Source organism: Lactuca virosa, chromosome 7, assembly GCF_052849685.1.
Source record: "Lactuca virosa cultivar CGN04683 chromosome 7, Lactuca_virosa_CGN04683_v6, whole genome shotgun sequence".
Taxonomy (NCBI): Eukaryota; Viridiplantae; Streptophyta; class Magnoliopsida; order Asterales; family Asteraceae; genus Lactuca; species Lactuca virosa.
Genome location: NC_136432.1, coordinates 2,716,289 through 2,734,176, shown reverse-complemented (window position 1 = coordinate 2,734,176; position 17,888 = coordinate 2,716,289). Strand labels below are relative to the sequence as shown.

The window sequence follows — 17,888 nt, the reverse complement described above, 5'->3', positions numbered from 1 at the left end:
ATACCTTAAAATGGTTGCCACACTGGAGGAAATCCCGGATCTACTGCCTTCCACTCAATCCAACCTCTTCAAGCTTCAAGTTCCTTTCAAAAAGAGCACCAAGAATCACTTTCCAAGCTCACATACACATAAAATGGGAGATAAGACACGATTTAGGGTTTCTCTAGACAAAGGGGGTGATAAGGGAGGCTACAAGTGAGGCTTAAGGCCTTTAAATAGGGTACAAACCCTGAAAATTAGGGTTTCCCTTTCCAGCTCCTACTCGTCGAGTTGGTGCCTTCCAACTCCTCGAGTAGATTCTTCATCCCGCGTCTAATATGATCTCTACTCGACGAGTTGGAGCTCCCCAACTCATCGAGTCCCAACCCACAACTCTAAAAATATTAAAAACTGACCAATACCTAAACCAAGTGTTACATAACGAGCACACAATATAGTAGCAAACATAATATCAGGGCGATTGGCAGTAAGATAGAGCAGAGAGCCAACCATTCCTTGATAGAGAGTTGCATTCACATCAGCGCCATTTGGATCAACGCCAATAGACGCTGATGAGGACATTGGAGTCTTGGTTGGCTTGCAATCAGAGAATCCAAAGTTCTCCAACATATTTGCAATGTATTTAGCTTGACAAATAAAAATGCCATCATTTAGTTGTTTAACTTGCATACCTAAAAATAAAATTAGTTCACCCATCATCCTCATCTCAAACTTCTTAGATATGATTTCAGTGAATTCTAAACTTATATTCTCATCAGTGGATCCGAAGATAATGTCATCAACATACACTTGAGCAAGAATGATATGAGATTCTGAGTGTTTGATGAACAAAGTGTTGTCAATCTTTCCTTTTGTATCCACTTTCAAGAAGATAGGTCGCCAATATGTCATACCATGCTCTAGGTGCCTGTTTTAAACCATAGACGACTTTATCAAGACGATATACATGATTTGGAAACTCCTCATTTTCAAACCCTGGAGGTTGTTTAGAAGATCTCCATGTAAGAAGACAATGTTGACATCCATTTGATAAACTTTGAAGTTCTTGAATGAAGCAAAGGCAAAAAACAGACGAATTGCTTCAAGTCTAGAAACAGGAGCAAATGTTTCATCATAATCTAACCCTTCCAGTTGACAAAAACCTTGAGCCAAAAGCCTTTCTTTGTTTCTAATGATGATCCCATCTTCATCCATCTTGTTTTCTGAAAACCCAACGAGTGCTATAATATCTTTTCTTAAGTGACCCGTTGTAAGATGGATCAATGTATATCAACTGTATATTTTAGTTTTAGGGTAAAGAACATTTTGGTATTTAGATAGCGGTTGCTCAAGACATATGACTGGATTCAATTTTCTTCTGGAAGATTTCATAAAGAAGGATGGTTCTACTGTTACATATGGAGATAATGGCAAGGGAGCTACAAAGGGATATGGATCCATCAAGTGCAACTCCGTTATACAGGTCACAACCCATTTAACTATACAGGTCACGGGTTAGCGAGTTTGGAACATAAACCCAAATACGACTCGTCAACCCACTTATTTATACGGGTTTACAGGTTGGCGGGTTCGTGGGTCTGATTTGGGCTCGTGGGTTCGTGGGTTTGATTTGGGCTACTGGGTTCGTGGGTCTGATTTGGGCTCGTGGGTTCGTGGGTCTGATTTGGGTTCGTTGCGCCATATGTGAGGGTACGAATAAGGAAAGGGTTGCCATGGTAGTATGTAGGGGCTTAAGTTTCACGGTGGTGGTTGAGACGCACAAGTGACAATAGGAGTTAAGGGGAGACGGTAGTCAGAGGATCCTCCATGACAGGGTTGTTTGCTTCGACGACCATCCCTGTCGTTACTACCATGAAAGTAAGAGTTGTTACCATGAGAGTTGTCAGCGTACAGTACAGTTGGCGATGATGCATGTGGTTTATGTGATAAGGTTGCGAAGAATGCGACTTTCCTCCCCCAAAAGCTTGGAGCGGGCATGCAGAATGGTTGGTGGAGGATCACAATGACGAAGAATAGTGGTGATGTGTTCATATTGTGGTGATAACCCATTTATAAGATGTGTAGCAAGAGTTTTCTCGGGCACAGGAGCTTCGATATTATCTAGAAGATCAGCAACAATTTTCATTTTTTGACAATATTTAGCAATTGAGAGGTCACCAAGTGTCATGGAACAAATTTCATTGTCCAACTCTAGCGCCCGTGCACCCTTGTTATCGTGAAATAAGTTTTCCAAACTCTGCCAAACAATGTGAGATGTGGCGCGTTTCTTAAGAATCATGTTGAGACTTGAGTAGCGGCCACGTTAGGGTTTCATAGAGCATGAATGTCTTCAAAAGAAAGTCTAACTTGTACCATTCTTCATTGGTCTGGGATGTGGGTTTGGAGGAGTCCTTGGGAAATCCTAGAACACCAAACCCAGGATAGTGAGTTTCAAATAAATAGTGCCATCCGCCTTACATCATAGTTTAGTTCATAAAATCATTAGAGGTACATACGCCTTGATGCTTGCGATTTCTTACGGTTTTTGATTTGTTAGAGGGATAGTGGCATCACCCATGGTGGAGAGCTGAAGGTAGAAAGAAGAAGTAGAAGAGGGAGGTAAAGCGGCTAGGATTTAGCCTTAGGCTTATGAGGATCGGAAGAGAAAAATAATAATAATAATAATTAATAATAATAATAATAATAATTAATTAATAAATAAATAAATAAAGATACACTACATAGAGTGGGCTATAATATAAATGGGCTATACATTATAATTAATGGACTATACAATCAAATCCAATATACAATAAATATGGGCTACGTTAATACCTTGGTCATCCGTATTAATGAAGGACGATATAGAGAAGCTAGCCATATTTTACGACACGTGTCCGACGCACTGAATGCCAAGCAGGAAAGTTGTTTATGATTCCAGCTCCCAACGCCTTTCGAATTAAACAGCTACGGCTTACAGGCCATATATAGCTAGCTGCTGGTATTCTTAAAAAGACTGCGAAAAGGGGGCCACAATCACTAACCTACATTACATGCAACCGCACATTTGGCCCATGTTTCACTGGCATAATATATCTGGAATCCCCATAATGCCCTTTTGCTTTAATATACATTTGGATTATTCTATGGACGTCATTTGTTTGGTTTCAAGTTTCTTTTGATTTAAATTAAATTCGTATCTTATATTGGATTTATTTTGGTTTTGGAATTCCTTCTATATTTTCAAGTTTTTGTATATATGATAATTGAATTATATTTTTATTAATATGTAATAAATACTTTAATTTGATTAAAAAGAACCCAAAGTCCGTTACAAATTAATTTGTTTACAATATATAATTGTGAAAACTACAAATAAAAACATAGGAAAATAACTTGACAGGGTAATTACATTTTCGTCTTATTCACGTCTAGGCAATTTTTTTTATATATTTAAACATTTAACTTATTAAATTTGTTAATATATTACCACTGCCACCTGCTATAGCAGGTGACAATGGTAATATGTAAACACATTTAACAAGTTAAATGGTCAAATGTGTGCAAAAATTGTCTAAATGTGAACAATTTTTTTTATAAATTTCTTAAGACTTTTTATAATTTCTTATAACATTTTTATGATATTTTTTTTCTATAAGTTTTTGTAATACAATGTTTTAAACTTTGCTTATAATTTTTTTTAAACTTTTTCTACATTTTCATATAATTTTAATACAAGTGTTTTTAAACCAAATATTTTATAAACGTTTTTAATTTTTCTTATAAGTTTTTAACTTTTTTTTATACATTTTCATACAATTTTTTTATAACTTTCATATAATTATTTCTAAACTTTCTTTTATAATATTTTTAAATTGTTTCACAAATTTTATATGACAATTTAATACTTTTTAATAACATTTTAAAATACTTTCATTAAATACTAGTTTAAAATGTTGTATTAAAAAAATTAAAAGCTTATAAACTTCTACTGAAAAAGTATTAAAAAGTTGAAATAATTTTAAAACATTTACATTATATAGATTTTTTTTTGTTTTTTTATTTGCTACGGAATATTTTTTTTATTTTTTAAAAGACCCTCCATACTTAAAACATTTACTATATACTTTAAAAATATTGTATATGCTTAAAATCAAAAGAAAAAATATAAGAGGCTATATAAAATATTTCACAAAATAAAAACGTTTATTAATTAAAAAATAAAGTTTAGAAGTGATCAATATTTAATTAATATTTAGGAAATCATGGATACTTTAAAAATAATGTTTGAAAAAAATATGACTAATAAATATGAAAAATAAAATCGCTATTAAAAGTAGGGGAAATGACTTATCATGGTAATTAACTTTTTGTTTTGTTCACATTTAAGCAACTTTATTTTTTTGTACACATTTGACCATTTAACTTGTTAAATGTGTTCACATATTACCATTGTCATCTATTGTAGCCGGTGACAATGGTAATATGTAAACACATATAACAAGTTAAATGGGCAAACGTGTACTAAAAAAAATTGTCTAAATATGTACAAAACGACAAAGATAATTATCGTGGTAAGTCATTTTTTTCAAAAACCTATCATGCTCATTCACCTTTATAAAGTCTTGATCGTATTCCTTTAGGTTCCAATAATAAAATTAGCAAACTTGCTTAAAAGTTTTAGATTAGGAAAAAGAAAGCAAATAAACTTACATTTTGACTAGACCTGTAAATGGGGTGGGTCTGGAGCGAATCACCATTGATCCAAAGCCTTTAAAAATTTTAAAAACATTACCCGTCCCGCTCCAATAACCCTCAGTGTTTTAAATAATTGAATCCATACCCGTATCCACTGAATCAACGAATATCCAACCCATTAACCCGACTCTTTTTCAATATTACAATTTCACAATTTTGATGTATTCCACAAAGTAATATTTATCAAAAAATATAAAATGTCTACTTAAATAATATATACATTACTTAATACTCAAAATCCAATCAAATAATAATTGCATTTTACTTAGACATAGAGTTGCATACTTTGGTGTTATATATATATATATATATATATATATATATATATATATATATATATATATATATATATATATTTGACGGGTTATAAATTGAGCGAATCGACAAAGATTTATACCCAATATATTTGATAAAAAGGTAAATGGATATGGCTCATAAACGGATAAACGAATTGAAAATTAAAATCCAAATCCGTAAAATTTTTAGAGATTTGGAGCGAATTAGTGTCAAAACTCACTCCAATGACAAATTTAATTTTAACATTTCTTAATTTATGATTAAAAATGCAAAAGGGCAAAAAGGTCAAAATAGTATTAATAAAATTGGTCAGGGTACGTGGCAAGCTCGAAAAACCACGTGAGGAGATTCTCTCTCTCTCTCTCAGGTGGCCATATAAAAAGTCTTACCAGATCTCACTAACCACCGAAAGAGTATGACCCAAAATTTAATCTCTCCTTCCTTCTTGAGAGAGAAGAAGAAAATATTGTGTTTGTGGGTATTTTTCTATACATATTTATATTTACATATGCGTGTTTGAATTATCGAAAATTGTTTGAGAAACTTGTGCGACAACCGATAGATTGATCAATTCTAGAAGAAAAGCTTGGATCAATTCATCATAGATATATACATTCGGTCGCAAGCCTGCTGCGGGAGTTCTCCATTGATTGGAGCTTTCGCAGCAGTGGACATGTAAGTTTTTCTCTGTCTCTCACCGATCATACATTAAAAAAAAAAAAAAAAAAACGCTTTTAATCGAGATATATACCCAACTGAATTGAGTGCTGATAAAATTTTGGAGCGAATTGATCGTTCGTTTGGTTAATAATTTTTTTTAATCAAATTCGTGGTGATATTTTATATTCATATTTGGTATTCCTACTGCGAGAGTTCTCCATCGATTGGAGCTATGTATTGCAGAAGGACATGTACGTCTTTCTCTCTCTCCCTCTCTCTCAACAACACAAAATAAATGACAGAAACAAGCAATTCATGGATATATATATATATATATATATATATATATATATATATATATATATATATATATGTCATGTATCGACCGATCGATCCAAATGATCGGAATGCTGAGTTAAATTTAGGAAGTTGGGTGAAAATTGATAGTTCGTTTAATCAATTAATTGCTGGTGTAATTGTTACAGATTTGTCCGATGCGAGGTCCGATTCAATACGTTACGGAAACAGCTTGAGTTGGATCGCAGATTGGTCTTCAAGGTATAAGGTATGTATTGGGATTTTGTGTATGAAATTATTGTTTGAGAAAAAATCCTGCAAATCGATTGAATTTGTGTATAACTTGAGCGGTTAACAAACTTAATTTGTTTCCGTTGTGTCATGCTACTGTAATGCTTGCTGCTAATCTATATTGATTGAACTATTCAATATGATGGGCTAGCTGTTGTGTGTATGCATGTCCCCACTTTAATGATGCTAATTTGATTCAAAATTCAAGTGTATGACTTGTTTTAATTTGTGCTATTAGTTATGCACGTAACTCTTAAGATGTTCGTGATCAATGTGTAAAACGTTTATTTAATAAGTAATTTGGCCTAATTAATTAATTATTCAAGTTACTGTTTTTTATGAAAATAATATTTGTTTATTTAGTCGATTCTACATTAAATATTGTTTTCAAAAGAATTTGCAATTTTCTTATTTAAAGTTTTAACATGTAACCAGCAAGAAAATAATAGTCCTACTTGATTATTTAGTTGACAGAGCAATTCATCTGGATTCTAGACAGCAATTATTGTCCGGTTGTTACTAGTATATTTTTTCCTCATATAGTTCTAGTTATATATTCATTATGTAATACTTTATACTATGTTATATTTTGATATTTGATTAGTGAAGACTTAAGTGGGACCAGATTCTCATAAGTCATAAGTCTCGTGAGTTGTCAGTTTTATATCGAAGAAACACTGTTAGGGGGCCTAATTATATATGGACCCAAATGCACCAGATGCGCATCAAGTACATATACAGATACCGCCATGCTTTTTAGCATTTATTCGTGTATCTATATTTGTTGACAATTATTATGTCTCGCTTTATTAAAAGCTTCCAAAGAGAAAGAGAGACATATTTAAAATGAAATAAGGAAAACAGTGAGCAAAATTTTATAATATATACCCATAATATTTTTAGAGCTTTTTTTTTTATGAAACATCGAAATTTATAGAAAGACAAAGACCTGCCTGAGAGAAGGAAAGCAGACAAAAAGGGAACAACACAAAAACTTATAAAATGTTAAAAAGGCAACAAACCCAATTGACCCGTTTACAAGCACCAAAACTATCCTTAAATTGACCCAATTAAACACGATAGTGATGATGCAATCCACAACTTTAGTTGCAGAGGAGTAAATCTTGTTGAATACTTTGTCGTTTCTTGCATTCCACACGCACCATAAGACACCATAAATAATAGAAATTAAGAAATTTTCTCTTCTTTGGGCATCTACCCCAACTAGCTGCAAAATCAATGATGTCTTTAATCGAGGTGAAAGTTTGTGAGGGCATATCACACCATTTGAAGATCCAGGTCGTAACATCGCAAGTGTAAGGGCAATCCACAAGTAGGTGGTCGGTAGAGTCGATAGCATTGTGACAAAAATGGCACGCAATAGAAGGGATATTAGGTCCTTGATGCATGAGGGCCAAAGCTGAGGGGATAGGGTCCATACTAGGGATGAGATTTAGAACCGGAAAACCGGACCGGAACCGGAATCGGAACCGTTAGAACTGGAATATATAGAACCGGTTCCGGTTCCGGGTTTAAAAATTGGCTTTATCCGGGTTCGGGGTAATCCGGGTTTGGGTCCATCGGGTCCGGGTAAACCGGGTCTAAAAACCGGAACCGGTGTTTGGAACCGGATACACTTTTAGGGCCAGAACCGGTTTTTATGAAACGTTTAAAAGATGCATATCTCATTCGTTTCAACTCCGATTGACATGTTGTTTTTTCCAACATGTAGTTTAGAGTTTGTACATGATTTTAGACTATAAATTTGCCATTTTTAGTTTTATATTCATTGAATCACAGTCCCCCAAAGTCGAGATATCAAAACTGGAAGTTTTTAGTTTTTCATTTTTTTTGTATTCGGTGAAAGTTTTAAAACATGCATATCTAATTCGTTTGAAGTCGGATTGACATGTAGTTTTTTCCAACTTGTAGTTTACAGTTTGTACATGAGTTTAGACTATAATTTTGTCATTTTTGGTTTAACATTCAATGATTTACAGTCCTCCGAAGTCGGGATATCAAAACTGAAAAATTTCAACTTTTCAACTATTTGTTTTTGTATTTTGTATTATGTGAAAATGTTAACACATGCATATCTCATTCGTTTAAAGTCGGATTGACGTGCGGTTTTTTCCAGAGTGTATTTTAGAGTTTGTACATGATTTTAGACTATAATTTTGTTAATTTTTGTTTCATATTCAATGAGTTACAGTCCCCCAAAGTCGGGATATCAATATGAAATTTTTCAAAGTTCAACCCACTAAGTACTAAGTAATTACCAAAAAATTCCGGTTTTTCCTGGTTTTCCGGTTCTAAACCCACTTTATCCGGTTCCAACCTACCCACTTTGATGTTTCCGGGTTTTCCGGTTCTAGACCCACTTTACCCGGAACCGAACCGGAACCGGTTCCTATATACCGGTCCGGTTTCCGGTTCTACAAAATCCCGTTAACCGGTTCCGGGTTTTCCGGGTCCGGGTCCATCCGGTCCGGGTTTGGACCCACTTTCATCCCTAATCCATACATGCCCTCCAAACAAACCCAATGACTTTGAGGGACACCAACTTAAGCCAAATAGTTGGGATGATCACACTGGAGGTCAGCTTGGAATCAATGGTGCGCCTGAGATCATGAACATAAAACTTACTATCTGCGGCGAGATTTGAGCTCCAAATGTCCGTTATGTCGGAAGGGGGAGAAATTATTAATAACATCATGTAATTGATCAAATCCAGTAGCTCGATCGGGTGTCTGAGATTCCTTTTCCTACTCCAACTGATGTCATTTTGGTGTATCATTTCTAATACAAAGCAAGACTTCCTTCGAATCTAGGGCCAAGAGATACGAGAAACGGGATGCGAAGGTGCACCCACCAGCCCAATCATCGAGCCAAAAGAGGGTTTTAGTACTTGAACCCACTTTACATGAGAGAATTTCAGCAAAGTCGATCTCCAAACCATCAAGCTCCTGTATAATTTTGACAACATTCCCCCAGACACCATGAAAGGATTTCTTCACCAATTTAAACACATGCTTCCTAGCAAGATTGTGAAATCCGCATTTAACATGACACCATAAGGCGAAATCTTTAGATTTTAAACGCCAAATCCATTTGAAAAGTAGGGAAAGTTTTATGCTTTTTTAAAGAACCAATACCCAGCCCTCCGTTCTCCTTGCTGACAAGGACCACCTTCCAATTAACCCAACTGATTTTGTTTTTCTCCTCGTTGCCACCCAAAAGGAATCCCATGCAGATTTTCTCAATCTCATTCAAAATAGACATAGGGGCCTTAAAGAGAGAGAAATAATACAGAGGTAGACTTTGCAACACAGACTTGACCAAATTTAGTCAACCCCAAATGAAAGAGTTTTAGACTTCCAAGTGGATAACTTGCGATGGACACGCTCAATTATAGGTTTCCAGTTGCATTTTAAAGACATGTTGGAGCCAACCAGAACACCTAAATAAACAAAAGGAAAAGAAGCTGCCTCACAACCAAGAATATGAGCACAACTGACAATCTCGTTATCTGGCACTCCGATTCCAAACACCATGGACTTATGAAAGTTCACTTTAAGGTCGAAAGAGACATGGAAGCATCTGAGAATCTGGGACAAATTGATAAAGCTAGAACTAGTCCAATCACCTGAAAAAGTGCAACATCGGCATAAAAAAGGTGTGAAACAGAAGGCCCGTTGTTTGGGATTTGAATGCCATGAAAAAGGGAAAGTTGAGAAGTCGATCTTATAGTCGTGTTTAATACCTCTATAGCAATAATGAAAAGGAAAAAGAGGGAACCTTGGCAATTTGGAATAGGGAATTCCCTAGTCGGGGAGCCATTGATGAGGATAGAGGCTCTCAAAGAAGCAAGGCACCCCTAACTCAAAATCGTCATCGGTTCCGATCCCCATTTTGAGACATAACAAAATCAAGGTAGTTCCAATTAATAGAGTCAAAGGCTTTGTCGAAGTCCACCTTGAGAAGGAAGACTTTTTTTCTTGTCTTTTTTTTGCCCAAGAACAAATTTTGTTATGATCAACGGACCATCAAGGATGTTGCGTCCTTTTATAAAACCCGTTTGAATTTAGTCAACCACCGAACTTTTGACTTTTTCATGAGATTTGCAAGGGCTTTAGTAATAATTTTATAGAGGCAGCTGATGAGGCTAATCAGCCTATAATCATTAAAAGTGAGTGGGTCTTTAGTCTTGGAGATAAAGGTCATTCCCCTCTTTTGACCTCCATCATCACCAACTTCCCCTAACCCTTATTCTCTTTCCTCTCACCGCCTCCAGCAACCTGCGCCATAACTATCGCATGTCTATTTCCCTTTCTCCTTATTGCCCAATGTTTCCTACAGAACCAAGGGTCACTACCGAACACCTTACACTATGTTTCCACTTTGACGAACCTATCACTTGTTCAATTCGAAGTTGAATTCCAGAACAACATCGTAGATAGACCAAAACAAGAGTTAAATTCGATACCACCATAGCCTCATGGTTATCCTAAGGCCACACCATATTTGTAGGTTTCCAGTGTCCGGAGTTGAACCCAAAAATAAAAATCGGAGTTGCACTAATTTTCGCCAGAGGCCGAAGCTGTAAAGGGTATATATATATATATATATATATATATATATATATATATATAGAGAGAGAGAGAGAGAGAGAGAGATGGATGTCGGATTATAGGCGAAAGATACATAAGAGAGAGTCGCTTGCATGTGAGAGAGGGAGAGGGGGAGAGTCGATGGTCGGAGGTGGAGGTGGATGAGAGGAGGTCCATCGTGAAGGGGTGGTCGGAGTGGTTCCAATGCCATGCCAAAGGTGAAAGGAGGCGGAGTAGGTGGTGTTGGACTTTCATAAATGGAAGAGACAAAGAGAGTACTAAGATCATGCTTGGCAGACTAGCTAATGAACTAGTTTTTAGTTGATAAACTAGCGTATGAATTACTAGTGTTTGTTAAAAGTAGCTTGTAAGCTTAGACTGGAATGTAAAATGATATAAATGGACTTTTAGATATATACCTAAAAGAAAAAAGAGTAGACATAATTAAGGACATATTTGGAGTATTTTTTAAAAACTTCATAAAGTTATCAAAATCTATCTCAAAGTAGCTTATTAAAAGCTAGCTTATAAGTTAGTTCATAAGCTAAAATAAACTATTTCTATAGTTTTACTAGTAAATTACAACAAATCAGCTTATAAACTAGCTTATTTTTGCTAAATAGGGCTTAAGTGAGTAGCATGGTTGATGGTTTGTAGAATGCTTTTAGACATCTTTTCAGTCTTTTATAGAAATAATCCCAGAGATGTTAGTAATGTCAAAAATTAGAAAAGACAAAACTAGTGGTATTTTAATCAATGTTATAAAAACCGGTTTTTTAGTTGAACCGGTTTAGTTCCCGGTTCCCGGTTCAACCGGTTTAACCGGTTCGACCGGCGGGTCAACCGGTTTCTATAATTTTCATATTTTTCCTATTTTTCTATATATACATACATATATAAATCATGAATTTGACGTTTACAAGTTCAAACATTAGAAAAATACGTACAAATAAGTTGTAGATCACTTCAAATACATTACAAACTTTATAACATTTATCATATGTTTTTATTTAGAGAAAACTACATTGATTTGAAAAAATTCACCAAACTTTATTATGCAAATGGTTTTTTTCCATGTGTTTTTATTTGGTTTAACCGGTTCAACCGGTATATTTTCACCTGTTCAACCTGGTTTTTCTAAAAACCGGTCGGTTCAATCCGGTTCAGAAATCGACGTAAAACCGATGATAGTTGAACCGCTCCCTTCCCCGATTCCCGGTCCAACCGGTTCGACCGGCCGGTTCAAACCGGTTTTTAAAACATTGATTTTAATCCTTTCATAAATACTTAAAGGGATGGTATAGATGGTAACCGGAAGAGAGACTAAAATAGGAGGATTTACAAGACATAAGGATTAATGGTGTTAAATTTCCAAAAATATGACCAAACCTACAAGATGTATACCATAGTGACCAAAACTATAAATTGATTGGATAAAAACCTAGGAAGAAATGACATCGGATTATCTAATATATGAAACTAAATTGCTTGCAAAAACAAAATAATGAGGGAACTGATAAACTAATTATACATCTCAAACTTAATGATAGTTGTTATGGTACAAAAATAGTGCATATTCTTTAACATAAATAAATAAATAAAATAAAATAAAATAAAATAATAATAATAAGCGTGCACACACACACTTTATGGATAAATGTTTAGCATAAGTCATGTATACAAAAATACTTGGAACTTGGAAGTGTTAAGAACAAGTTTGAACAACTCTACACCTAAACATATACAAATCTTTATCTTATCTTTCGAGAAAAGAAGGTCCAAAGACTAAATTGTTTGTAGATTAGATTATTAGAACTCCAAACACGAAACAGTATAACCTTGGTGGAAACAAAGTAACAAAATAAAGGTATCGTTATACTATGACTTCTTATTCTAACACTAATCATATAGTACAATATAATATATACATTATACAGCTTTTTATTCTAACTTTTATTTGTGCAACGCTTTTACACTTGGAAGTCCCATTTTATATTTGCAGAAAAAAAAAACATATAAAATAATACATATTCTCTTTCTTAATAATCATTTTTTAGGAAGAAAAAAAAAAGTAAACTAGTTTGATGAACCCATGCATAGTCTTTTTATGGAGGGACAAGATTAGGTATCTGATTGTAGGAGCATGGCAGAATACAGAATTTTTCCTTTTTGTAGGCATATTTAATTCTTGTAAATCCTTTAAAATATTTGTACGGATGACCTGAACAGTGAGAAAATCTATAGTATTCGACTCAGGTAGCAGTGATGATTGGATTTAGTTTTTATATAAATATGATAATGATAATGATGATGTCGTTTGTTTTCACTTGTCCTCTTATTTTGGAACAGACGGACGGATGCTTCAAGTAAAGAGAAGGCTAATACTAAAGTTTTGTCACATTGATATCAACTCCATACATGCTATATACTAGTATAGGACAAGACAGCTACCAGACAATAAATTAGTATTCTGTTTGATTGGTAGTTGCTCGAGTTTTTAACCAAAATAGGGTTATTGAAAAAAATATTTACCAATCTAGTATAGTTTGAAAAATATTTACCAAACTAGTGTTTTTCTTCATTTTTTTTATTTTTCAATATTTCTTATTGTTTTTCTATTTATTTAAATATCAGTTTTTTTACTTTTTTTTATTTCAGTTTTTTTACTATTTATTTTAAATATCAGTTTATTATTATTATTATTATTTACTATGCATTTAACATAAATATCTAACATACAAAAGAGCTTTATTATTTTGGTTCATTACATGCCTATTTGATTAATTTTTTTCTACCGTTTATATAGTGATTACGAGTTTACTTTAATTTTCTTATCATTTATTTATACATATATTTTAAAAACTTAACCTTTTTACAAATTCAAGTTTTTTCTCATGTCTTTATTTATACAACATTTGCATGCTTTTTAATTGAGTGTCTTTACATTATAAAATATAAAAAGCAAAAGTTTACATATTTTTTGTCTTTACATAAAAACAAATATGTAAAAACATAGAAAACAAATTTTAAAAAAAATCTAATTTGTAAAACGAAAGAAATCATAAAATACATGCATAAAACGAAATATGTAAAAAAATATTTAGAAAACAAATTTCCAAATCAATAAAAACTATTATTTCAAAACACGTGAAAACAAAATTGTAAAAAAAAATATACGGACAAAATTTTATAACACAACTATTACTTTTGCTTTTTATATTTTATTTTCAATGTAAAGAAACTCAATTAAAAAGCATGCAAAGGTTGTATAAATAAAGACATGAGAAAAAACTTCTTTTTGTAAAGGGTTAAGTTTTTAAAAAATATATATAAATAAATGATAAGAAAATTAAAGTAAACTCGTAATCACTATATAAACGATAGAAAAAAATTAATCAAATAGGCATATAATGAACCAAAATAATAAAGCTCTTTTGTATGTTAGATATTTATGTTAAATGTATAGTAAATAAAAGTATATAAAATTTAATAAAAAAAAACTAAAACAAAAATAAAATAAAAAAATAAACTGATATTTAAAAACAATAAATAGTAAAAAAAACTGAATTAAAAAAAATAAAAAAGCTGATTTTTTAATAAATAGAAAAACAATAAGAAATATTGAAAAATAAAAAAAAATGAAGAAAAACACTGGTAAATAATTTTCATATTATACTAGATTGGTAAATATTTTTTTCTATAACCCCATTTTGGTTAAAAACTCGTAGTTGCTCTTGCTTTGTTACCTTACAAGTAATCCACGTCTCCTTTTTTTAACCCATTACCCAATTTAAAAACGTCGTCCGGTCAAAGTTTGGAAGTGATAGTTTCAAGGGTCACACAAAACAAAACCCCAATGTGTCGTGTTTATATTATTACTAACTTAATTTAGTATCTTATAAGAAGCCGAATAATCCTCAGAATAAGTGTTGGTTGCTTTGGTGAAATAAAAAAGGGAACTGATCTATGTTGTCGGTGGTGTTTCCGAGGTTCCAGTTTTCCGTATATAATCTTTTATGCCTTGATTGTTTTGGGTGCAGGAAACTCCATCCCAATAAACATAAACATAAACATGTGTTAATTAAAGAGAGTGTATGTTTCAGGGTATCTATTGTTGTTAATGATGGCATGCAGTAGTAGTATATCGGTTTCCAGCCAACCGGAAAGCCCAATAACAGGAAAGAGACCAAACATCCTTAACCGCTCAATCTCGGGTCAAAATTTAAGACAACATGCGAGAATTCAAAGAGCATACTCCGACAACAATCTATGCTATTCAGCCAAGGCCTCCTGCATGAATCAGCCTAAGTTGAAAAACAGCCCTTCAATGGGAATTTTCGACTTCAATCTATCGCGTTCTATCATCCCCAATTCCCTCAAGACACTGCTGTTTGAGACAGATTCAGATGAGAGACATTGTCATGAATTGAGCGATATAGAAATGGAGAAGAAAAGAGCGAACTGGGTAGAGAGGTTAATGGAGATTCGAAGCCGATGGGTTCAGAAACAACAGAGTAATGAAATGGATGGTGACAATGAAGAAAAAGAGTGTGATGATGAAGATGATGGGTGTGAAGTGGATTATAGCGATGATGAAGGTATTGAAAGCATCAATCAGGAAACATTCTCCCAGCTGTTGGATAAAGTTTCTTGGTCTGATACCAAAGATTTCTCACAACTGGCTTTTCTCTGTAACATGGCCTATGTTATCCCAGAAATCGAGGTATATATATCTATAGATGTTGTGTTACTAGTCTTTCCAAAATTGGGGGGCAAAAATATAAAAAAAAATTGTGACATGATTGTAGGAGGACGACTTGAGACGATACTATGATTTGACATTTGTAACATCCTCATGGGAGAAGAAAGGTTTAGCTGAAGCCATGGCACACGACTCAGTTCGGTTACCTGCGAGTGTGAGTGAAAAGGAAATGAAGCGAATAAACCGTACTTCAGCTTATGAGATAGCAGCCTCGGCAGCAACATATGTAAGATCCCACGCAGGTGGACTTATAAACCTCGTGTCTGAACCAGAACCAGAACCAAAACATGAGGAAGATGATGCTGCGGATTACTCTCCAAGTCCAAGAGTCTACAATTCGGAGATGGCTGCGTATATGGCAGCTTCCACTATGACAGCAGTTGTTGCAGCACCTGAGAAAGAAAAGCAGGAGGCTGCAAAGGATCTTCAGTCCATTCACTCCTCTCCTTGTGAATGGTTTATTTGTGATGACTCCAGTATATACACTCGCTGCTTTGTCATCCAGGTACTTTTTAATTTGCAGGCTAATATCGAAAGAAGAATTTATTTGTCTTAATAGAGTGTAAAAAAGATAGAGTGGGCTCCGTAACTATAAAAGGAGTCGATGGCTTTCAAGTATTTGATTCTTACATTCTTATTATTGGTTTAGAGTGTGAATCAAATCTTTGGATAGAGCAGTATAAGAGATTAGTTTATGTGATTGGTGTCAAAGATTACTAATGGAGATCTAGAGAATTTACTAACCGTTCTGGCAATTGCAGGGTTCAGACTCGGTGGCATCATGGCAAGCAAATCTCTTCTTTGAACCGACTAAGTTTGAGGTAAGCAAATCAGGTTACACACCTTCCTTGATGGTATAGCAATAATAAGAAAACCCATAATAAACTTACAAAAAAAAAAAAAAAAAAAAAAAATGTTACAGGGAACAGGGGTGCTAGTTCATAGGGGAATATACGAGGCTGCAAAGGGAATATATGAGCAGTTCATGCCACATATTGTAGAGCATCTGGAGAGATACGGTGAAAGAGCAAAGCTTCAATTCACGGGGCATTCTCTTGGGGGCAGCCTGTCTTTACTAGTTAACCTGATGCTGCTCACCAGGGAAGTTGTCAAGGCGTCGGCTCTACGACCCGTCGTCACCTTTGGTTCGCCCTTTGTCTTCTGTAACGGTCAAAAGATTCTCGACCACCTGGGTTTACACGAAAACCACATTCACTGTGTCATGATGCATAGAGACATCGTCCCCAGGGCCTTTTCATGCAATTACCCAAACCATGTTGCCCAATTACTCAAACGTCTATGCGCCACCTTCCGCTCTCATCCCTGCCTAAATAGAAATGTAAGTCCTATCCTACATAACATAACTGATAACATATATCCCTATATTCATATACCAACAGAGTATGTATCTCCTTGCATATATGCAGAGTTTGTTATATACGCCACTTGGGAAAATGTTTATACTCCAACCGGATGAAAATTCGTCGCCACATCATCCTTTACTCCCTCCTGGGAGCGCTTTATACGCTATTAAGAACAATTCCAAGACCAAGGCGGCTATTCGGGCCTTCCTAAACTCCCCACACCCAATAGAAACGTTACAACATCCAACAGCTTATGGGTCCGATGGCACAATCCTTAGAGACCATGACTCAAGTAACTACCTAAAGGCGGTTAATGGAATCATAAGACAACTCACAAAGACCTTCAAGAAGAAACCAACATCACAACAGAGCAACCTTTTGTGGCCATTGCTGACTTCACAATCTCCACACTATTGGAGTCAAGAAACAAAGCTCAAAGACAACAACTTCACAGTTTCGGTTTCAGATCAAAACAGGCTGATTACTACAGAGGTGGCCTGAGTAGCATTGCTGTTAGGTAAGCTAGGGAAAACTACACTAACTTGATTGGGATTGTGATGTGATGATGATGATGTTCATAAAAAGGTTTGGCTTCAAATTTGTTCAACTAATTACATTATTGTATATTGTGTTCCATCTTAGCCCCCAATTCCCATTGTATGTATGTATTACCAATAAATGTTAATAATGAAATCCCCAGTATAATTAATATTAGCTGTTTCCATACATACCATCCTATTATTCGTGAATTATATGCATTAGGAGTTGCGCTGTGCTAAGGAGAGAGGAAGACTCATAGTGTCTCTGTAAATGGTAGACTTGTTCTAATACAAAAAAATGTTTTACCAGTCATTTGTAACTGTTTTTTTG

General features: G+C 34.4%; 2 protein-coding genes across 4 annotated transcripts; one reads left to right on the top strand and one right to left on the bottom strand.

Moving 5' to 3' along the window:
* Positions 1-1,918: 1,918 nt before the first annotated feature.
* LOC145124638 (uncharacterized) lies at positions 1,919-2,278 on the bottom strand. Its single transcript, XM_079060051.1, has one exon. The coding sequence runs from the start codon at positions 2,276-2,278 to the stop codon at positions 1,919-1,921; it is 360 nt and encodes a 119-aa protein (XP_078916177.1).
* Positions 2,279-5,451: 3,173 nt separating this feature from the next.
* On the top strand, positions 5,452-17,727 carry LOC145123783 (alpha/beta-Hydrolases superfamily protein). Of its 3 annotated transcripts, none has more exons than XM_079058988.1 (7): positions 5,452-5,709; positions 6,180-6,259; positions 14,996-15,615; positions 15,701-16,159; positions 16,416-16,475; positions 16,577-16,993; positions 17,082-17,727. In XM_079058988.1, the coding sequence occupies exons 3-7, from the start codon at positions 15,013-15,015 to the stop codon at positions 17,517-17,519; spliced, it is 1,977 nt and encodes a 658-aa protein (XP_078915114.1). In that variant the 5' UTR covers positions 5,452-5,709; positions 6,180-6,259; positions 14,996-15,012; the 3' UTR covers positions 17,520-17,727. The 3 variants fall into 3 exon arrangements, with proteins under 3 accessions (XP_078915114.1, XP_078915115.1, XP_078915116.1); XM_079058989.1 differs by lacking the exon at positions 5,452-5,709 and adding an exon at positions 5,729-5,945; XM_079058990.1 differs by lacking the exons at positions 5,452-5,709; positions 6,180-6,259 and adding an exon at positions 14,455-14,881.
* The last annotated feature ends 161 nt before the right edge of the window (positions 17,728-17,888 follow it).

Coding starts and splice junctions, on each gene's coding strand:
- LOC145124638 (XM_079060051.1), bottom strand. CDS start 2,278: ATGATTCTTAAGAAACGCGCCACATCTCACATTGTTTGGCAGAGTTTG.
- LOC145123783 (XM_079058988.1), top strand. CDS start 15,013: ATGATGGCATGCAGTAGTAGTATATCGGTTTCCAGCCAACCGGAAAGC. Junction 15,616..15,700: donor ATGTTATCCCAGAAATCGAG/GTATATATATCT, acceptor ACATGATTGTAG/GAGGACGACTTGAGACGATA. Junction 16,994..17,081: donor ATCCCTGCCTAAATAGAAAT/GTAAGTCCTATC, acceptor GCATATATGCAG/AGTTTGTTATATACGCCACT.